This window comes from Ahaetulla prasina, chromosome 8 (genome assembly GCF_028640845.1).
Source record: "Ahaetulla prasina isolate Xishuangbanna chromosome 8, ASM2864084v1, whole genome shotgun sequence".
NCBI classification, from domain to species: Eukaryota; Metazoa; Chordata; class Lepidosauria; order Squamata; family Colubridae; genus Ahaetulla; species Ahaetulla prasina.
In genome coordinates, this window is record NC_080546.1 from 93,536,461 (window position 1) to 93,560,430 (window position 23,970).

The window sequence follows — 23,970 nt, forward strand, 5'->3', positions numbered from 1 at the left end:
TCTATGGGAGCGTACCGGCGGTGGGAGGCATGTGGTAACAGAAGGCGGTCCCAAGATATCCCGGTCCTATGCCATGGGCGCTTTAAAGCTGGTCACCAACACCTTGAAGTGCACTCGGAAAACCACAGGCAGCCAGTGCAGCCTGCGCAGGATCAGTATTATATGGGAGCCACGAGTGGCTCCCTCTATCACCCGCGCGGCTGGATTCTGAACTAACTGAAGTCTCCGGGTGCACCTCAAGGGGAGCCCCATGTAGAGAGCGTTACAGTAGTCCAGGCGAGAAGTGACGAGGGCGTGAGTGACCGTGATAAGGCATCCCGGTCTAGAAAGGGGCGCAACTGGAGGATCAGGCACACCTGGTAAAAAGCTCTCCTGGAGACGGTCGCCAAATGATCTTCAAAAAACAACCGTCCATCCAGGAGAACCCCCAGATTGCACACCCTCTCCATTGGGGCCAATGATTCACCTCAAACAGTCAGCCGCGGTTGCAGATGACTGTACCGGGATGACGGCATCCACAGCCACTCAGTCTTGGAGGGGTTGAGCTTGAGCCTGTTTCTCCCCATCCAGACCCGAACGGCCTCCACACACCGAGACAACACTTCAACAGCTACATTGGGGTGGTCAGGGGTGGAAATGTACAGCTGGGTGTCATCCGCGTACAGTTGATAACTCACCCCAAAACCACCTAGTCTTGCTTTTGGAGTTTTTGTTAGACGTTTTCTGCTTACAACATTTGGGACTGAAGTATTGCCAGCCAAAGACTATTACAGGTTGGTGGAAGAGCTCTCTCCAGGCCGGAGAGATGAAAGGGACATTTGAGGGCACTGTTGGTGATAATAAAGGGACTCTGGTGGCTCAGACTGCTAAGACAGTCTGTTATTAACAGCAGCTGCTTGCAATTACTGCAAGTTCAAGACCCACCAGGCCCAAGGTTGACTCAGCCTTCCATCCTTTATAAGGTAGGTAAAATGAGGACCCAGATTGTTGGGGGCAATAAGTTGACTTTGTATATAATATACAAATGGATGAAGACTATTGCTTGACATAGTGTAAGCCGCCCTGAGTCTTCAGAGAAGGGCGGGATATAAATGCAAATTAAAAATTAAAAAAAACTCATATCGGTTCTCTGGCTGTGTTGCCTTTGTGTCACGCCCCGAGTCATCACACTATCCTTCTGTTAATGCAGCCTTGGATTGCGTTGGCTTCTTTGGCAGCTGCCGCGCATGGCTGGCTCACCTTTAAGTGATTTTTGCACGAGGACTCCAAGATCCCTCTCACAGTTACTGCTATGGAGCCAGGTTTCACCTAATCTGTACCTGTGCAGTTCTTGGGGTTCTCTCCGTTTGGTTGTTTTCTGGCAGACCTTTTCTTACCAGGCCACGAGGGAATATTGTTTGCTAATTACTGTTTATGTATGATAGCTACATATGTTAACTTAATTCTACGTAGCTTCTTTTCCAAAAACACCACACTACTGACCAGAGCATATAAAACATTTGCTAGGCCAATTCTTGATTACTGCTCGCCTGTCTGGAACCCATACCATATATCTGATATCAATACAGTTGAGCGTGTCCAAAGGTATTTTACGGGAAGAGTTCTCCACTCCTCCGAAACCAATAAAATACCTTATTCCACCAGACTTGATATCCTGGGTCTAGAAAACTTGGAACTTCATCGCCTTTGACAGGACCTGGGTTTAGCTCATAGAATCATCCGTTGTAATGTCCTTCCTGCCAATGACTACTTTAGTTTCAATAACAATAACACAAGAGCTACCAACAGATTTAAACTTAATGTCAACGGCTCCAGTTTAGATTGCAGAAAACACGATTTCTGTAACAGAATTATCTATGCTTGGAATGCATTACCTGACTTTGTGGTCTCTTCTCATAACCCCAAAAGCTGTAACCAAAAACTTTCTAATATTGACCTCACCCCATTCCTAAAAGGACTCTAAGGGGCGTGCATAAGAGCACAAACGTGCCTACCCTTCCTGTCCTATTGTTTCTTTCTATATATATATATATATATTTGTTTTCTGAGGTTTTCGCGGGTGTTTGTATGTAGGTCTTTGGTTATTCGGGTTTTCTCCCGCGTAAAATTGGAAGTGTCTTGGCGACGTTTCGACGAAGTCTCATTCGTCATCTTCAGGCTTCAGCTTCGTGCTTCTGGGAGCAATATATACATATATACATGTATATATATATATATATATATATATATATATATATATATATGTATGTATGTGTATGTATGTGTATGTATGTGTATGTATGTGTATGTATGTGTATGTATGTGTATGTATGTGTATGTATGTATATGTATGTATATATGTATGTATGTATATACATATGTATGTATGTATGTATGTATGTATATATATATATGTATGTATGTATGTATGTATGTGTATGTATGTATGTATGTATGTATGTATGTATGTATGTATGTATGTATATGCTTATACTACCTTGTTTCTCCTCATATATATGTTTATATATTATATAATCTTTTGTGTTATGCTTGTGTATATTGTTATGACAAAATTAAATAAATTAAATAAATAAAAATAAAATAGTCATAAGCATGGCTGATGATGTTACCTGACCCAGTGACAAAATTTCCACAGGAAAACAACGGTGCTCAGAGGACATCAAGAACCTAAAAACGAACCCTTATATTCTCCACTCCTGAAAAGTTTCTTCATACATTCTAACGGCCGTTTTGTTCTGCTACTTCTGGACAGTCCTTACCTGTAGCCTTCAGGGCAAATACACGTATAACCATTCACGGCATCCGTGCACTGAGCTCCATTTCGACATTTGTTGTCTAGGCAGTCATCGTAGTCAATATCACAATGTTCCCCAACATATCCAGGTGTGCAACTGCACCTAGAGGCAGAAAAAAAAATTGAAATAAATGAATGAATGCGATTTAAGGAGCAGGCCGAAGGGATGGGGTGCCCATAGATATTGTTAACACAGGCAGGATTGTTATTATTGCTATTATTTAGTGGGGGGAGGTGGGGAAACTAGGTTGAGATTTCAAGATGAATCATGGTGCATTAGAAACAAAATATTTTAGCATTTGTTTAGGGTCGGTCTATTGACTGCACAAATTGGTTTGCAATTTATTATTTGTAAGTTTTTCCTTGCTGTGACATTCTATCAGAAATTCTGAGATTTATGTTACATCACGAATCATTCTGACAAGTCTCTTTGCTGTCGGAGGGGAAAGCATCATTGTTCAAAAAACAAGCAGATTTGTGAACCTGATTTGGGGAATCCTACATATATCTCTCAATTTACTGCTTTGAGGTTACTCACCCCAAAACAGGGAGCGAAGCAGGAGCACATACACTAAATTAATCAGAAATGCATTTTCATCCAACAATGGAAAGGGAGGCGACAGAATTAGCTCTACGATCTTAGGCATTATGTTTTTACATTTGCTCACTCTCACATCTATGGGTTCTTGTGGTTAATTTTCATTGCATTGCGTTTTACAGAACTAGTGCCAACTATTTGGAGTTAACTGAAAGAATGATAGTTATTTGTAATCATCACATTAACATAATACCCAAAGAGCCTGTGGGATTTAAAGGTGATATTTAAATGAAGCAAAAGCAATCCACAAATCTAAGTTTGGCCTGAAGGGGGGGAAAAAATGTGGAGCAGAGGATGATGTTTCCAAATCTACTTATCTAAAGCCCATTAAAAGTTGCATTACAAATGTGCATACTAATGAATGATAATAACGATAATACCACTTGATTAAAGATTACCCTTCCTTGGACCTCCTTATTGTGTAATAATTTCCAACCTGTCACCCTAATAACCCATTTAGTAATTGCAGGTTCTTAATCCAGCCGTTAGCTTAATTATTCACTCCCTATCATATCACTGTTTTGTGAATTGTTACAGAAGATTAAAAACTCCCCTTACATCAATCTCTGTGCTTAATTCAGAGTACAGATAGTCCTCAATTTACAACAGTTTGATTAGTGACCGTTTGAAGTTAATACAGCACCGACAAAAGTGATTTACGACCGTTTTTCACATCTACGGCCACTGCAGCATCCTCGTGCTCACATGATCAAAAGTCAGATGCATGTACTTATGATGGTTGCGGTGTCCCTGGGCCATGTGCAAACTTCTAACCAGCAGGTTCACTTAACAACCGTATTGCCAACTTAACAACGGCACTGGTTCACTTAACAACTGTGGCAAGAAAGTCGGTAAAATGGGGCAAAGTCATGTGACAACTGTATCTCTTAACCTAAATTCTTGGCTCAATTATGGTCGTTCATTTGAGGACTGCCTATACCATGTTCTATTGTACCCCAATAAGAGAATTTTCATGTAAGCTCAGGGGTGGGATTCAGCCAGTTCGCACCTATTCGAGAGGACCGGTTGTTAACTTTCTAAGCAGTTTGGAGAACCGGTTGTTGGAAGAAATTTTATTTTGGTTTTTTTCCACTTTCCAGGGCTAATCCTGTAAGGAAGGCAGGAAGGAACATTCTGGTGGTGTTTCTAGCCTAATTTTTATTGCCCTGCTTACAGCAACTGCCTCTCTGGTTAACCCTTATTACATTGTAACCGCTAAGGCGATGCGCCCATTGACGTGAGTGACGTTGAGTTGGCCACACCCACAGGTTACATGACCACCAAGCCACGCCTACCCAGCTGGTCACTAGGGCAGAAAACCGGTTGTTAAATTATTTGAATCCCACCACTGTGTAAGCTCCATCAGAACCAACGGCAAAGAAAAAGAAGGAAGGAAGGAAGGAAGGGAAGATTAAATCTTGACTGCAAGATTACTTCACCACACAACCCATCCATTAAACTCAGCTATTCGAAGGACCGAACTGAGAAGAACATGCAAGAAAGAAAAGGCTTACTTATATCCTTTGGGGGCCAGAATGCACTTGGAATCATGCTGGCAAGGATTCAGGTCCTGAGCACAGAAGTCTAACTTCTCGTCACACAGCTCCCCTGTAACAAAGCAACGGAGATTGAGCACGGCTAGAATGACACAGGATCAGTGGAGCAAAAAGATTCGCTCCCAAAGGCCTCATTTCACCTCTAACACCTGGGAGAAAAACCACACTCGCTTTCCTTGAGCCGGGCTTTCCATCGGCACTTTTATCTGTGTGGCTGCTTCTGCCTTAAACTACTCTCATATTACTAACGGTATCTTACTAACTGACCAATCAACTAATTAAGATATTAGAATTTTGAAATACCAACACTTAATAATGACTTGGATTTAAAACGAATTATGTTGTCTTTTAAGCCTGGATGTCCACAAAGTTTGGTCGTATGCTGATCTTTTATTGTGCTTGGTCTTGGACCATAAAAACATTTTGATTGATTGAATGTTCTTGATCTCCCCCCCTTCTTTCTACCTACCTACCTATCTACCTACCTATCTACCTATCTATCTATCTATCTATCTATCTATCTATCTATCTATCTATCTATCTATCTATCTATCTATTATCTCTCTCACACACACCCATCCCTCTACCCATCAACACTCTCTCTCTCTCTCTCTATCTATCTATCTGTGTGTCTGTCTGTCTGTCTGTCTGTCTTCTATTTATCATGTATGTATCATCCCTTTCTCTCTCTATCATCTATCTATCTATTCATTATTATCTATCATCTCTTTCACACATCCATCCATCCATCCATCCATCCATCATCTATGTATGTATCTATGTATCTCCCTCTCTCTCTCCCTCTCTCTCTTTCTCTCATCTATTTATCATGTATCATCCCTTTGTCTCTATCTATCTATCTATCTATCTATCTATCTATCTATCTATCTATCTATCTATCTATCTATCTATCATCTATTTATCATATATGTATCATCTCTATCATCTATCTATCATTATCTATCTATCTATCTATCTATCTATCTATCTATCTATCTATCTATCTATCTATCTATCTATCTATCTATCTTTCTAAACCCCCCATCTCCCTGAAAGAGAGGCTCTGCTGCACCATTGGTGGCCACTATCTTGATTACTTTGATAAAGTTCTTGTTTTACACCCTTGTTCTCAACTGAGAGGAAGCCCTGCCTCCTGGCCCTTTAACGTCGTAGTGGGATAAAATGTTCCAAGAAGCATATTCTACAGCAAGATATATACAGTAAGATAGTTCCCAGTTCCCACTTCAGAGCAGCTTAGTTAGCCTAGAGTCTTCATCCTGTTCCAAGAATGTATATTTTAAATTAAACAGATTTTGTGACTGAGAGAAGAAAAGTCCTGTAGATTGGTCAGGTTAAGCACTAAATCCATCTGACATTCTCTTTTCCCCCGTAATTGTTACAGTAATCAGGCTAAAGTAATGTTGATAAGAATAGCCATGAAACGTCCTTTGAGACTCAAGTTGGCCCTTTGTTTAGCCAAAAAAAAAAAAAATGGGGGGGTGGACTCTTAGAAAGAAATGGTTACGTCAAACAATTTTTACACTATCACTGCTCTAAACAAACCCACAAATATGTTTATAATTTCTACAAGCATTTATTGGGGGGAAAACCCTGCAATAAAACGATGCCATAAAACAAGGCTGCCACCTGTAAGGAACCAGTCTGCACAAACGAGCGAATTTAAAATTTTAACCATCAACATTCCCTAAAACACAACTTCAGCAGAGGGACTTTGGGTGCAGTTCAATTTAGATCAAGGCTATTTGGATGGCCCTAAATAAGACTGAGCCCAGCAGCTCAGGCGTTGTGCTTCATTCAGGCAGCCTTTTAAGATACTGAGTGAGGCTTTCAACCTGACAGGTGCCAGAATTCAGTTTTCATCACTCTACTGGTGGTCACCAGGGATTCTTCTTTTGGGTTGGCTAAATGAAATTTTAAGAATCCATTTATCTCTTCTTGGGAAAGGGTAACAGAGGATTTTATTGGCGAGAACAACATACAAATAAGAAAGTATTAGAACAAGAATAAATTTCCTTGCACAACATTGTTCTTAGTCTTATGGGTAGTTATGGACCCAAATAACACTTCATTTTAAAGTTAATAATTTGGCGTCCTCTACTGTTTAGGTTTCAAGCCGAGCATTTTAAAATTAATAATTTAAGGGTCTTCTACTGCTGGTAACCCACATACAGGTAGTCCTCAACTTATAACGGTTCACTTAGTGACCGTTCAAAGTTACAACTGAGTGAAAAAAGTGACTTATGACCGTTTCTCACACTTATGACCACTGCTGCGTCCCCAGGGTGATGCGATTTACATTCAGATGCTTGACAACTGACTCACGCGATCAAAATTTGGAAGCTTGGGAATTGGTTCATACTTACGACAGTTGCTGTGCCCCCGGGTCACGTGATCTCCTTTTGCGACCTTCTGACAAGCAACCTCAATGAGGAAGTCAGATTCACTTAGCAAATGTGGCAAGAAAGGTCATAAAATGGGGCAAAACTCACTTAATAAATTTCTCACTTAGCAACACAAATTCCCGGCTCAACTGTGGTCATAAGTCGAGGACTTCCTGCACAGTAGTAATGGCATGTCTTTTAAAGGTTGTTTTGTTTCCGAAATACAGGATATCCCCAAAAGACTTTTAAGATACTCTGTAAATTTAAGACCCATCCAAATATCGGACGGTAGATCTGAACATCATGGATCAAGAAACACCAAAATCAGTGTTGTGTCTTGCCCGCCCTCAGAGCAGCCGGGGTCTTCTTATCTGCTCCCGAATACGGAGGAATGTATGCCTCCCGGCCCCAGTCCTGGCTCCATGCCCAGACAAGCTGAAGAGGAGGGGGCACCTCCCGGTCCCAGTCCTGGCTCCATGCCCAGACAAACTGCAGAAGAAGGAGCATCTCCCTGCCCCAGCCCTGACTCCATACCCAGGCAAACGGAGCAGCTAGACCCCTCCCCCTCATCCACAGCAGGTGAGCCTGAGGAGGGTTTACTCCCAAGAACAGCTGATTGGAGTGACCCTCGCATCAGAAGATTGGAGAGGCGGAGGCAACAGAAGGAAGGGAGGGGCAGGCCTTAATGAGTGCTGAGTCATGGAGCCACACCCCATGGCCTATATAAAGGATCTGCTTTCTGGCAGTCTCTGAGTCAGGCAAAGTCGAACTTATCTTGCTGAAGTCACTTACTGGTCTCCTGCCTGCTCTGAGGACTTTGCTAGGACTTTGGGCAGAGCTGCAGAGGCACGCCTGATTCGGATTTCCCTGACCCAGCTGTCAGCGGAGGAGTGGGACACGACAATCAGGTTTGATTTTGAGTGCCCTAAATGTCATCTTTTGCATGATGGCCGTTGGACCCAAGAGGGAACTGAAATAAGAGGGACAAGAGGAACCGCATCCACTGACCTTTCTCCACCTCGTTCAGGTTAGCAGCTGGCAGCAACAAAAGGCAGAAAAAAGACATTTACGGTCAACCGAAACAGCACAGCGCAAATAAAGCAAGGCACATTTAATGGCAGCAGTGGAATTAAGTCACTGCAGACAAAGTGACAATGCGTTTCGTTTTGTTTTTAATTTTATAGCACAGCAAACACACCAGGGGCCCCACATCAGTGCTGGCTCAGGAAGCGGGTAGGTAAGCGGAAGGCAGGAGTGGGTCTTAAGGGCAGATGATAATGAGCGAGACAAACCATCTATAATGATCCTGACATCCAAACTGGGAGTTACAAACGCGAATAGGTTAGGAAAGGCAGACTTTTCAACTGCAGGAAATAATGTTAGGGAATTTAAAAACATTTCACTAAAAGAGACGAAGAACTGTTGTAGGAATTGAGAATTGAGAAGGTCTAATCTAGGGAAATGAAGGACTAGGGGTGACACGATAGCAGTCTTCCAGTATTTGAGGGGGTCAACTTATTTTCCAAAGCACCAGAAGGCAAGATGAGAAACAGTGGTTGGAAACTAACCAAGGAGAGAAGCAACCTGGAACTGAGGATAAATTTCCTGACAATGAGAGCAATCAACCAGTGGAACAGAAGTTGCTCCAGAAGTTGTGGGTGCTCCATCACTGAAGGTTGTGAAGAAGAGATTGGACAACTGTTTGTCTGGAATGGTGTAGGGTCTCCTGCTCGAACACAGGATTGGTCTTTTCTGATTCAATACATTTTTCGTAGTTGAGAACTCATAGAGCTGAAATGCTCCACTGATATTGTTAATTATATACTGAATATTTTACGAATAGATATATTTCTATCCTGAAACAAGGATTCTTGCAGTTAAATACGAACATTTTATCTTCTTTTTAGCCCAACGGTAGGTTGCAACTAAAAACAATAAGTTACATAGGAAAAATGTCTATTTAATTATGTTAATTGGAATTTTTCACCAAAGCTTTGTAACTGCTTTAAATGGCATTTTCATATTCCATGAACAAAAAAAAAATGACCTATCTGAATTGCAGGGCAAATTTCACTATAATTTTTTTTGGAAATACTGCTTTACTGCACTTGCATCCTATGGCTATTGGGCTTTCCATCCAACATGTTAACTCATTCATTCACTAAGCTTCAAAAGACACTGTCTATATACTAGTTTTGTTAGCAAAAACACCTCCAAATCAAATCAAACTGAACCAAACAGTTCTTGTTCTCACCTGTTTTTCCAAGCTAAAACCAAGCAAGCCAGATATCCATGATGCATAAGCTATGATCATCAACCCTGCCTGTCCTTCAGATGTCCCATATCTTGCTTACAGACAATCATCCATGTCACCGTCAATGCCAGGTTGTACCAGAGTAAACTAAACCCTAATTTCAAGCTCTATTGGCTCATAGCTGTTATGGCCTCACACTATTCACAATAGCCCTTAGTCTTATATACTGCTTCACAGTGTTCACAGCCCTCTCTAAGCAGGGTATAGAGTCAGCCTCTTGCCACACACACCCAACAATCTGAGTCCTCATTTTATGGACATTGGGAGGACGGAAGGACGAGTTAACCTCGAATCCCATCAGGATCAAACTCCTGGCTGTAGGCAGAGTTTGCCTGCAATACTGCATTCTAACCACTAGGCTGCCACAACTCTATATTAGGACTCTATACTAGGACTTCTTATGTCATTAACAACAAATGTTCATCTATCTGACCATTTTTTAATGGGGCAATAAGCCATTTATCAGCTTCCATTGCTACACTGTACATTAAGCAAGCAGACACATCTCTATATAAAAAGAGAGAGAATAAATGGATCCAAATTAGACTCCAGAAATAGCAATATTCAGAAACTAGAATTTACAGGAGATAACTAATTCCCCAGGATTCTTTTTCTATTAACTCAAGACGGTCACCCTTGAGCTGAAGAATCACCATGATTAAATTTAATCATTAAACAGCTCAATTGGAACAGAATGGGTGATGTGACGCCGTTGGTCACAGATTAAAACTGAGACAAAGATAGGAGCATGTACATTAGGGCAGGCAGTCGATGAAAAGCATAGCTGTTCTGTGCCCGTATCTAACTTGTAGGTGTGAGAAAAATCAGTTTCCAGATGAACGGGGCTGTTTATTAAACAAATGGAGACAAAAGCAATGTGTCCTTGGGCTCACAGTTGCCCGTGTGAAGTTTTATCAGAATATTCCCATAGCAACCCCTGAATCTCAAGATGGAGGTGTTTTATTTTTCACCATTGTTCTCTCTAGGTAACAGAAGGGCAGGAAGTAACCTGATATCTATTATGTTATTACTTATGAATATGCATGTATGCATCATTTCCCCTTAATTTCTGTAATATATAAATATGAGTCCATTCCTGGAGGGAGGGGTGTTTTCCCCACTATTATTTTGGAGGAGACCTCTTTCAATATGCACTAGTAACAATAAACATTGCAGTGAGTCTTGATTATTTGCTTTGATTTCTGCATTTTGATTTTATGTAGGCGATCACAGATCAACTTCTAGTAATATACATTACTCAGTCCTTAAGTGCCACAAGAGTCTTTGTTTATAAACTATTGATATTCAAGCCTATTCATTTCACCCAGGATAAATAAAAGACACTAGAGAGTCTTATATACAGCTATAAGCCTACTAACCAGAATAAAGTACTGGTTGAACCCAGAACAAAGGGTTCAAAAGAATAAATGAAAATTTTCTTTGCATTTTTTAATTCAGTTCTAGATGAAGTAGTAACTAAACGGAATGCATATGTAGATTTTATGATATTTTGGATGAGACAGGAATAATGGATACATAATTCAGATGAAACAATATTGAAAAGTGCAGAGAAGAGCAACAAAGATGACTAGGTGGCTGAAGGCTAAAACATGTGAAGAACAATTGCAAGACTTGGGTATGCCTAGTTTGATGAAAAGAAGGACTAGGGGTGATATTATAGCAGGGATCCAATATCTCAGGGGCTGCCCCAAAGAAGAGGGAGTCAACCTATTCTCCAAAGCACCTGAAGGCAGGACAAGAAGCAATGGGTGGAAACTCATCAAGGAGAGAAGCAACCTAGAACTAAGGAGAGATTTGCTGACAGTGAGAACAATTAATCAGTGGAACAACTTGCCTCCAGAAGTTGTGAATGCCCCAATACTGGAAGATTTTAAGAAGAGATTGCACAGCCATTTCTCTGAAATAGTGTAGGGTCTCCTGCTTGGGCAGGGGGCTGGACTAGAAGACCTCCAACATCCCTTCCAACTCTGTTATTTGTTATTCTTCCTGTTATTCTGAAGACAGTGAGTAGGATTGCTTGCTTACTTGGGAATATTATCAATTTGGGATGAGATTATTCTCTCCCAAGAAAGGCCTAGATTTTAGAGTAGGAATATTACTGGTTCTAGCATTGCTCCTGGAGACTCGGAGTTTATTATTATTTATTATTATTTAAATTTCTATACCGCCCTTCTCCCGAAGGACTCAGGGCGGTTCACAGCCAGATAAAAATACACAATAATATTACAATATAAATACAATTAAAATACAATTTAAAAACTTATTCAATTGGCCGAGATTAAAATTTAGGATAAATAATAAAAAACCCATTAAAAACCCATAAATTTAAAAAACTAACCCAGTCCAACTTTGTTGTGGACTGAGTTGTGGCCCAACTTTGACTGATACGTTTTGGTACTTGTGCCGATCACTGCAAAACAAAAATCTGGTTGCAGGCAGCGGATGAGTGGATTTTATGTGGTTCAGTTGCTGTCCAAACAACAGGAAACGGACAGCAGGGTCACTCTCTGGGCAGAAAGGTCAGAGATAAAGTCCCAAAGGCGCTTTTCCAAAAGGCAACTGGACTTTGTTATTCCTTGAAGACGTTTCGCTTCTCATCCAAGAAGCTCCTTCTGTACTTTATATCTCAGGTGAGATATAAAGAGACCATACCCATAAAGGAAGAAAAGATGGCTCTCACATTTCCCCCCCCCCCAATATCTTTATTAGAAATATTTCACAAGAAGAGTCCTCCACTCCGCTGATCACAACCAAATACCTTATGCCACCAGACTTGAAATCCTGGGTTTAGAAAATTTAGAACTACGCCGCCTTCGACAGGACCTGAGTTTAACTCATAAAATCATCTGTTACAATGTCCTTCCTGTCAAAGACTACTTCAGCTTCAATCGCAACAATAGACGAGCACACAATCGATTCAAACTTAAAGTGAACCGTTCCAATCTTGATTGTAGAAAATATGACTTCAGTAACTGAGTTGTTAATGCCTGGAATGCACTACCTGACTCTGTGGTTTCATCCCAAAATCCCCAAAACTTTAACCAAAGACTTTCAAATGACCTCACCCCATTCCTAAGAGGTCTGTAAGGGGTGTGCATAAGAGCACCAGTGTGCCTACCGTTCCTGTCCTATTGTTTCCTTTCATAGTATCCAATTCGTATAGTTATTTCATGCTTATACTTATATATATTGTTGTGTTTGACAAAATAAATAAATAAATAAAAATTAGATCTGCTATTTTATAAATGGCCCAGAATTAGATGTGAACATAAAGGAGGTGAGGTTTGCAGAAGATATCAGAAAACGTCAGCACCATCCAGCAATATGACATTTTGGGTCTGATGACATCACCATGCAAAATTTGCAATTCTCTCTCTCTCTCTCTCTCCATCCATCCATCTTCCCAAAAAAATATTCTAACCATTTAAGTAGGTCAGCAAGCTTTTTAGAATATAGAATAACAGATATTGGGAGGGACCTTGGAGGTCTTCTAGTCCAACCCCCTGCCCAAGCAGGAGACCCTATACCGTTGCAGACAAATGGCTGTCCAGTGTCTTTTTAAAAGGCCTCCAGGGAGTAACAGTAACAGATTAAGAGAGTTGTGGAGCACCTTCTGAAGGCAAGTTGTTCCATGGATTCATTGTTCTCAATCTCAGGAATTTTCTCCTTAATCCTAGATTGCTTCTCTCCTCGATTTAAGCTGAGATCTTCAACTTCCATCTTTTTTCTTTTATAAGCTCTGAGCTTTCTTATCATGCGATTTATGTTGCACAGGTATAAAGCTGAGTTCAATGAAATAGCAGAGGAAGGAACGATAAAGGAACACTTTGAAAGTTGAACGAGAAGAAGCAGGGATCAAATTGATTAGCATACAGGATTATCATACCAGACGATGGAGTTTGTGATGAAGTAAGATCTTCTTCATACCTGTGTATTCTGGAGGACAAAGGCAAGTGTAGTTGTTTATTCCATCTATACAGGTGGCATTGTTTTCACAATCGTTATCTTCACAATCATCAATGTTCACTTCACAGTTTTCACCTTCAAATCCATCGGCACAGGCACACCTGTAAAAGGAAACATACCAGCTCTTCCAACAAACAAAAAAATATGATGTATGATGTTTGAAATGTGCATGTGCCTAACAATTTCTTTGATGCGATTCTCTGCAAACTTAAAGAGAATTCCAGGTCGGCTAATAGAAAAAGGGAGGAGAGTTTTTTATTTTTATTTTAGGGAACTGCTTGAAGGAATCTTTCCATTATAAAGTATGCTCAAATGGAACTACGCTGCAAGTTAGAGAACTACTGAATTACTGAAATTTGTAATGCAAATAGGGGCATTTTGAGTGTTATGGGTGGAAAGTACTTTGCCAATGCTTGACTCATGAATTTCAAGGGTTCAAGCCTGCTATGGAATAAATTCATGCAGAAGCACGTGAGAAGGGAAAAGACAAGGGAGTCAGAAGGAAGGAATTACTTAACAAATTTAGTTTCTCTGGGACATAATTTACTGTATTAATTATTGCACAGAAATAATTACTTATTCATGCTTGCCTCAATTGGAAATCAGTGATTATGCATTTATGGCAATCACTATAACTGTTGTTCAGAATATATGTCTTAATTTAGCCTCTCCACCACAAGTATTCTGGAGGGCTACTTATTCATTTCCCCCCCTATAAAGTTGTGATTAAAACAGCAATTTATCATATTAAGCTGTTTCAAATTAATTTCAGAGCGAAATCAATCCAGCCATTGCTTGTCATTTGTGTGTAGAAAAGAAAGCTAATTGCTTATTAAATAGGGGGAATCAAAATTGTTTCTAACAAGCCAGCAGAATTTTTATTATGGGATTATGGGATCCATTTATTACCGTTCTTAGCTCCATAATTTAAGAGCCACATCTGGAGGGCCTGTATTCTGTGATTAAAAAAACTCCAGATTAAAAATGCTCACAGCATGTTTACCAGCAGGATACTGGACTGGAGATGCATTGTTAATTTTGTGTTTCGCTGGGATTTACCTCTGATCGTTTACAAGCTGCCGATATGAGGCAAAGCAAAACCTCTGAATGGTGAGACTTTCAGGAGGAATTTAGCTGGCTGTTTTAGGATAACAAGAGGCAAAAATCATGTTATCTTTCCCCATTACGCCTTGATTAAAAACAGCATATTGATAGCAAGAAAAGTTTCCAAAGTGCCTTAAGCTCACTGATGTTTGTATGAAAGACTTGGAAATCGATACACATCACCTACTTCATTACTGGGAGAACGGAAGAGGAAGAAACGGCCACAGATTCTGTGCTGAGGGTAGATGGCTTCCTTTTTGCATGTTACTTTGTTTTTTAAACTCACCAAAATCCATTCTTTTCATCTTCTTTTAAGTGACAAGTCCCGCCTTCTTTACATGGGCTGCTGATACAGGCATGGATGGGGACCTCACAGTCTCGACCCTACCAGTAAATGAACAAAATGAACAAACGCGGCATAGAAAAATAAGGGGGGAAATGAGTTTTCAAATGTTATAGATTCCACATCCGAAACCCATCAGTCCTGCCAGCATATCTTTCTATCTATAATGGAGCCACAGCCCCTGAAGACTGGCTGAGATAAAACTGCATCTCCAAATGGAAAAGAACCAGGCATTAGGAACAGAGAGACTCACTCGTATAAAAGATACAACTAGCGCATTAATTAAAGAACGCAGGTTTTTTTTAATTTAATGTCTTCTATACCTTGAAGCCGTAAGGACAGGAACAGCTGTAGAAATCAACCGGGTCATTGTTACAAGTTCCATCGTTTTTGCAAGGGTTGGATAAGCAGGGGCTGCATTTGGCAAGAATAGTGACATCCACCGGACCTTCAAATAAGCACAAATAATTCTTTGTGTTACAAAAACGAGCCCTTTTCATCCCTGATCATCGTGTCTTCCAAGCTTCTGGTGCTATCCTAGTTAACCCAAAGCTGCCCTGTGAGATACGGCTATGTTTAGGCACCTCTATGATGGGAATCAAGCTCGTATCAAGGTGAGCTGAGGAGTGTTTCAAGGGGAAAAAAATATTCTGTTGACGGCATAGGAAGTCAAAAGGATTGAACTCCACTAGATAATGTTGCTTAACTGAGTGATTTGCTTAGGGCTGTTAAAAAATAACCTTTCCCCAGATAAATTTCCTTTTCACATCTACATTTTGAAATGTCTCAATTTTACTTTAATGGGTTTCTTCGTTCCCTATTTATCTCTCATATTTAAATAATTTTCCTTGTCGATCCTTTAACGGCAATTGTCATATAGACTGCAGGAGATGACCAGGCTGAGCCTGAGTGGGGAATGTCAAATATGTCATAAGTCACGAGTCCCTGCACCCGCAGGAGATGGAAGTCCAGCCCTCCTGGAATGCCCCTCTTATCTCCTGCTCATTTCCCTTGACCGTTAGTTGGCCAGATTCTTGCAGAGAGCTTAAACTTGCAATAAATAAATTTACACTCCTCTGAACTGCCTGAATCTCCTGCGTAATGAACTCCTGCCGCGGAAGGAAACGTTCGATTTGTGTGAGCAAAGTCTACAGTCAAATTCACAACTGAGTTGTATTCCTGTCCCTCATGTCCTGCCCTCCCAAATATTCTGTATCGCCTGCACTCATAAACATCTGGATAATGGCCGCAAAAAAATTCCTTTTAAAGAAAATCTGAAACAAACAAACAAAAAACCTTGAAGAATGAAGGGAAACTGTGATTGATTTTAGGCATTGATCAGTAGTGAAGGATAAATGGAAAGGAATGGATTGGGAAGAGGAGAGTTAAGGGAGGGAAGGGAGCGGAGGGAAGGGAAGGAGGGGCGGGGAGGGAAGGGAAGATGAAGGAGAGGAAGGGAAATATTGATAAAAGGTAAATATTACTGAGTTTGCCCAGTCTTAACACATAAAAACAGAAAAGAAACCTGGGTCCCCTTCAAGTTTACTGAATTTATTATGGAATCTGTAAATCTATTTAAATGAGCTATGTAAACAGCAAATGTATCTTTGAAGTCTTTTGGAGGAAGGAAGGAGAGATATCAATCTGCAAGGCATTCAAAACTTTACGGATAACAAGATGCAAAGGTAAGAAAAATATTGGTTTTGAAGAGTGACACAGGAGAAAATAAAGAGGGAAATTGAGTTTTCATGGGGAAGAAGTTCAGGAAAAGCCCATGTCGGGGCCAGAATGGAAGCTAAAGACAACAGTTGAGTTCACGCTTCAAAAGCAAAGGAAATAATTGGATCTCTGATAGCTACAAGCAAGATTAGAGGAGAAATCATTCGACTTTCCCCAAGTTCAATTTCTGAGGGCAGAGAGAAGGAGCGGGAATAATTATAAGTAATGGACTTGAAGGTATTTAACAGAACAAGCAACGCCTGGTATGCCTTCACCCACTCAATAATTACATTTATATGTCAGTCTTCCTTGGAGTTGTTAATGATGGCGTGACTCAACACCCATTTGATCTTCACAGCATTTCTAGGAAGGGAATTAATCCCTCGATTTTATTTTTCAGCCTTCCTGTACGTTTGGCGTGGTGTTCATGAAATAGGGCCACAGTCCCACAACGCGGAAATGTGCACGTGGTCGAAGAATTGAAATCAATCCTGTTGGTAGAATCAGTAAAATCTGGTTTTTTGCTTCCAATCTTCCTTTGTGGTACGGTGGCCTAGATTTCGCCTCACAATCAGGAGGCTGTGAGTTCGATCCTAGGTAGAGGCAGATATTTCTCTCTCTGGGCACAATGAGATTATATCTCCTGAATAAAACTCCGCATTGGCGACAGGAAGGGCATCTGGCCAGTAAACACTCGGCTCCATTCAGTTGCCCAGACTCCAACCCGCAAAGGATTATGGGGGTCGTTAAAAGAGGATGATTCCTTTGCTTCTGGGTTTGCAGCTTTGAACAAGAAGGAGTGAAGAAAAGCATCACCCGGGCCTCTAGTTCCAACATTTCATCATTGTCTGCAGTGTGTGAATGTCACAGCTGTGTCATTTATGGAGAAAGGGGTCCCTGAATGGCAACGGCCTCCTCCTTCTTCTCAGCATGAGCAATCCTTTCTCCCAGAAGCAGTGGTTGTGACTTACAATTTGAAAGAAGCCCTTGCACACAGATTGCGGAATTGTTTACTTCATTACCTTGACAGGTGAATTTTTTGGAGGGCGTGGTGAGAAGGAGTTTGTCGGCCATTTCTCCGGGACCGACACATCGGGCGATGCCCGGCTCCTTGTATTCGGACTTTACCCAGTCGGAGAGCCATTGCATGTGGCAGTCACAGTGGAGGGGGTTCGCTCCAATCGCTCTGCGGGGGGAAAAAGAAGCCAAATATGCCTTTAATTCCAAACAGGTAAAATGAAAATACAGGTCATCCTTGACTTACGACAGTTCGGTTACTGGCCATTCAAACTTACTGAAAAAAGTGACCTGGGCCATGGCTATTTTTCACACATACAACCACTGCGGCATCCCCAGGGTTACGTGGTCAACATTCAGATGCTTGGCAACTGACTCATAGTTATGACGGTCGCAGGGGTCTGCGACCTTCTGGCCAGCAAAGCCGATGGGGAAGCTTAACAACTGTGTTACCAATCGAACAACTGCTGTGATTCACTTAACAACGGTGGCAAGAAAGGTTATAAACCGGGGTTAAAACTCAATTAAGCACTGTCTCTCATAGCAGCAGAAATTTTGGGCTCAATTGAGGTTGTAAGTTGAGGACTAGCTGCAAAGGAGACACAAAGAATGCCGCAACTAAAGATACCCTAAGGACTGATCAGATAGCTTCCTCGACTAGATTCTCAAGGAATGCTTATCATCCAAACACCTTTTTTAATTGGTTCAAATTGTTTAGTTAGGATAGTGTAGAAACAAAGGTTTGGGGCCATGGAGACCCAGCTTCTTCTCCTGAATTTTGCTTTCAGCCACAGAAGCTGACTTGGTATCTGCCAGCCTCTCTGTGCCTCCTCTACCTTACACAGCTAGAACTGTTGGGGGGGGGGAAATGAAGGATTGCTATATACAGAATGACAGAGTTAGCTGGGACCTTGGAGGTCTTCTAGTCCAGCCCTCTGCTCAACCTGGAGACCTTATTCCATTTCAGGCAGGTGACTGTCCAGTCTCTTTTTGAAAACCTCCAGTGATGGAGCTCCCACAACCTCTGGAGGGAAACAATTCCACTGATTCATTATAATTTATTAAAAACAATTATCAAGATATTTCCCTTAGTTGTAGGGCTAAATCTCTCTTTGATAAGTTTCCATCTGTTGCTTCTTATATAAACCTTATAATTATTATTTGATAATCTAATCTATGAATCTTTTATGTACACTGAGAATATATGCACCAAAACAAATTCCTTGTGTGTCCAATCACACTTGGCCAATAAAAAATTCTACTCTATTCTAATCTATGAATCAAACCATAATAATACATGGGCAGAGAGTGGAATTCCTTCAAAAGCCACAGTGATGTAGTGGGGAAGGTACTGGAGCCTGGGGAGCTAAAGGTTCTAGTCCACCCTCAACCTACAGAAGCTTCCACAGATTTTGGACCCGCCAATCAGTCTGTCTTAGATAGGCCGGCCTCGTGAGATTGCCGATGATAGGGGAGTGCTATGTAGATTGCCTGGACCTCCCGGAGGAGAACCTGGATGGAGATCTGACAAATGAATCGATGGGCGCTGAGGGTAGAAGCACACACCATCAACCGACGTTTCTGCTTTCCTGCATGGGCCTGTTTCCATTTCATGGGTGTTGAAGGGTTCATATTAGCTAGAAGACATGACTTGGTGGGTATCTCTCACTACATCATCAGTGCTTGGAATACTTTACCTGACTCTGTGGTCTCTTCCCATAATCCCAAAAGCTTTAACCAAAAACTTTCTAATATTGACCTCACCCCATTCCTAAGAGGACCATAAGGGGTGCATGAGAGCACAAACGTGCCTACCGTTCCTGTCCTATTGTTTTTCTTTTTTTCTTCTTCTTCTTATATATATTTATATTCTGAGGTTTTCGCGGGTGTTTGTATGTAGGTCTTTGGTTATTCGGGTTTTCTCCCGCGTAAAATTGGAAGTGTCTTGGAGACGTTTCAACGAAGTCTCATTCGTCATCTTCAGGCTTCAGCTTCGTGCTTCTGGGAGCTTATACCTCCTAATATTTACTCTTACATATGTTTATACACTATATAATCTTTTCTGTATGATGCTTATATATATATTGTTGTGACAAAATAAATAAATAAATAAATAAATAAATAAATAAAATAAAATAAACATAGGTAGCCAAGGTTACCTCAGGTCATGTCCGAACAGAGTTGCCCTGTTAAAAATTACAATCGGACAGATAAATCCTTATCTGCCTGCTCTCTCCAAGGACAAAAGGCAACCAGATCCATGGTCCATTACCCATGAGGAGTTTATTACCTTCAGGCTAAATCCCTTCCAGTTAACCGAGTGTGAATACTTTCCTCATTGTATTACTTGAGTGTTCAGCTGCAGTCGATTATATCACTAAATAATTCTGAGGACAGAGAAATCCATCTCCCACCCAATTTCACCGCTAAGAGCATCTTTTATGCATGGTGTTAAGGACACAGCAACCTGCATTTTGCCTGAACAGTATTTGAGATTATGGTGGGAATCTCAGTCAATGGTCCGACAGCTAATATGGAATATTCTAATTCAGAACCTTATTGTCAAGAGGGCCCAAATACTCACAGATGAGATAATGCGGAAAGGTCATTAAAAGCACCTTCAGGAAGAACAGAGATGTCATTGCCATGTAAAGACCTAAACAAGAAAGGAGAACGGAAGTAGGTTAGAAAGGGCTCCTTCTCTTCACCCAGGAATTCAAGAGAGAACCTCGTTTAAAGAACTCGAGTCCTTCTCAGTCTTCTGTGTCTGACTTTCCCCCTTTGTGCATTATTTGTAGAGACTCCAGGACCCAATTTATTTGTGTTGAATTGTATGCATTCTTTAGAAGTAGATGTTTATGTTTTGATTTTTTGCATTTTGGAATTACCTATTTGAAGCTGCAAAAAATCAAGGTGATGACCATAATAAAGTTCTTGAAGTTTACTGAACTTAAGAGCACACGGCTTCTTCAGAAATGCAGCTCTCAGATTGTAATTTTATTTTATTTTTATTTTTATTTTTTTGAATTTATATCCCGTCCTTCTCCGAAAACTCAGGGCGGCTTACACTGTGTTAAGCAATAGTCTTCATCCATTTGTATATTTATATACAAAGTCAACTTATTGCCCCCAACAATCTGGGTCCTCATTTTACCTACCTTATAAAGGATGGAAGGCTGAGTCAACCTTGGGCCTGGTGGGTCTTGAACTTGCAGTAATTGCAAGCAGCTGTGTTAATAACAGACTGCTTAGTCTGTTGAGCCACCAGAGGCCCAAGATATTGGCTTAGATATTGTTCCTCATAGTTAGAACAATTAACCAGTGGAACAACTTGCCTTTAGAAGTTGTGAATTCTCCAACACTGGAAGTTTTTAACAAGAGATTGGACAACCATTTGTCTGAAATGGTTTAGGGTTTCCTGCCTAAGCAGGGGGTTGGACTAGAAGACCTCCAAGGTCCCTTCCAAGTCTGTCTATTCTATTCTATTCTATTCTATTCTATTCTATTCTATTCTATTCTATTCTATTCTATTCTATTCTATTCTATTCCCATTATGAACTGTATTTAAGCAGTGTAATTTAAAGTAATTCAAATTTAAGAAGTTGTGTTGTAGCAGCGTTTAATTTTTTTTCAAGCATGGACTCTCCAGCTCACCACCCAAAGGGACCACAAGCCCCCTCCGGATGCAGATGGTGGAGCATTCATGTCGCAGACATGGCTTCTTGTAAGCGCATATAAAAGTTTAAAAATAGGAAATGAGTCCAGGGGTTACTAAGCAGTTTTTGTTCAAAATGAAAGTAAACCTATTGTTGTGTCTCGCTCGCTCCCCCTGCCGCAGCTGGGCCCCTCTTATCTCCTGCCGGACGCTGATAGTTCGGAAGAATGTCCTGGCATGCCTCCAGGCCCCAGCCCTGGCACCATGCCCAGACAGGCTGAGCAAGACGAAGGGCCTGACGGGCCTTCAGCCCCCAGTCCTGGCACCATGCCCAGGCAAACGGAACAACTAAACCCCTCCCCCACAGCATTTGAGCCTGAAGAATGTGAAGCCAGTCATGAGCTCAGATTACCAACAGCTGGAGGCTGGAGAGATCCTCGCTTCCGGAGAATTGAGAGGCGACATCAGCAAAAGGAAGGGAGGGGCAGGCCTTAATAAGTGCTGAGTCATGGAGCCACACCCCATGGCCTATATAAAGGATCTGCTTTCTGGCATTCTCTGAGTCAGGCAAAGTCTACCTTGGATTGCTGAAGTCACTTCCTGGTCTCCTGCCTGCCTTGAGAACTCTGATAGGACTTTGGCAGAGTTGCAGAGGCACGCTTGATATGGACTTCCCCGACTCGGCAGTCAGAGGAGGAGTGGGACACAACACCTATTGACTTCATGAACACATCCACGTTGGAAGCAACATAGAAGTATCTACCCCTGCATTTGTCTGGATATTTTTGACTCTCAGTTGGTCCACCAGCACAGGGACATCCCATCTAAATACTCACAAGGGCCAACTATGCTTAGTTTTTGGAGATCTGCCCAGATGAGCTAGGCTTCTACCTATTGTAAGCAGCTACAATGGCAAAAGAAAATAAATACACGGTTCCCCAGAATTTCCCATTTATGTTACAAGAGTCTATGGGATAAAACCAAATGGGAAATTGCATCACAAAGTCACAGCAGGGTTGAGCTTAAAGCAAATTGTACACTAACCAGAGTCCTTCTTTGAGGAAGCCGGGAAGTTCAGAAATGTGAAAAATAAAAAACTGCACAGAAAAGCAAGGACAGGAATATTACTTACAGCAGCCTAAGTGATTTCAAGCCATCAAAAGTCCGTGTTGGGATACATCTGAGCCGATTGTAACTGAGAATTCTGAAAGTATACAAAATGCTGATTTCTAAACAACATAATGCAATAAGGAGTTACATAGAATTACAAATAATCCTAGGGCTGGAAGGGACCCTTGGAGGTCTCCTAGTCCAACCCCTCTTATCTTGTCTTCTGAAGCTTTGGAAAATAAGTTGACCTCCCCGCTTTCTTATGGCAGCCCCACAAATACTGGAAGACTGTGATCATATACCCCTAGTCCTTCTTTTCTCTAGACTGGCCATACAGATGATCACATCTGTCAAAATCCTTCTGAATCTACATTCTAAGTGAGGTCTAACTGGACCACTCCTCATTCTTCTTCAACTCAGTTGCAATGGTAACATAGGCAAATCCAAGGAGTAAATTAGTAAAGCTTATTGCATTATTGAAAGAATAAACACTTACAAAGTGAGTAGCTGGGTCATGTTACTGAAACTCTGGTTCGAGAGAGTACTGATCCTGTTGTTGCTTAAATCTCTACAAAAAAACAACACAGCAGATTTAGAAATCTTCTGTCTTATATCACAGATATTAAAAAATGAACTGTAACATTGTTATTGATAAATACAATTTATTAGCACATTATTTTAAATTTGGTTTTGTTTTTTTTGTTTACATTTATACCCCGCCCTTCTCCGAAGACTCAGGGCGGCTTACAGTGTATAAGGCAATAGTCTCATTCTATTTGTATATTTTTTTTACAAAGTCAACTTATTGCCCCCCCAACAATCTGGGTCCTCATTTTACCTACCTTATAAAGGATGGAAGGCTGAGTCAACCTTGGGCCGGGCTCGAACCTGCAGTAATTGCAGGCTACTGTGTTCTTAATAACAGGCTTTTACCAGCGTGAGCTAAACCGGCCCTTTTATCGTACTACCTGTAGCAGAAGACTCACTAAGTTTCGGATTTGCAATTATAAACAAGATCATGCAAACTGAACAAGAACACCAATGGAACAAAAAGAATTGGAACTTATATATTACAATTATATGAAATAAGTTTACTTAAATACTTAAACATTGTTTCTATATATTTAAATAAATTCCTGGCTTGTCTTTGTATTAAAGAAGATATGCATTGAAAGAGTGATTGCCCTCTTTTAAAGGATGCATACATTCAACATTTTTTACAAAAATACAAAGATGAGTCAATACTTTATGCATACATACTGCAATGTGACATACCTCTTATCAAGACAGATTGGCCCTTGCCTTTTTCAATGCATGTTGAAACAAACACAACTATTTTTTAAAATCTTCTGACTTTTTTAAAAATAAATT

The 23,970-nt window shown here is 40.9% G+C and overlaps 1 protein-coding gene across 2 annotated transcripts in view; it reads right to left on the reverse strand.

Annotated features, from left to right (window-relative positions):
• SLIT2 (slit guidance ligand 2) overlaps window positions 1-23,970 on the reverse strand; it is a 231,620-nt gene that overhangs the window by 17,223 nt on the left and 190,427 nt on the right. For both annotated transcript variants that reach the window (XM_058193772.1, XM_058193773.1), the window contains exons 22-30: window positions 23,096-23,167; window positions 22,622-22,693; window positions 20,419-20,490; window positions 17,840-18,003; window positions 15,422-15,546; window positions 15,042-15,139; window positions 13,613-13,752; window positions 4,907-5,000; window positions 2,760-2,897 (exon numbers count right to left, since the gene is read on the reverse strand). In XM_058193772.1, the coding sequence (XP_058049755.1) occupies window positions 2,760-2,897; window positions 4,907-5,000; window positions 13,613-13,752; window positions 15,042-15,139; window positions 15,422-15,546; window positions 17,840-18,003; window positions 20,419-20,490; window positions 22,622-22,693; window positions 23,096-23,167 (975 nt within the window). The remainder of the gene's footprint in view (window positions 1-2,759; window positions 2,898-4,906; window positions 5,001-13,612; window positions 13,753-15,041; window positions 15,140-15,421; window positions 15,547-17,839; window positions 18,004-20,418; window positions 20,491-22,621; window positions 22,694-23,095; window positions 23,168-23,970) is intronic.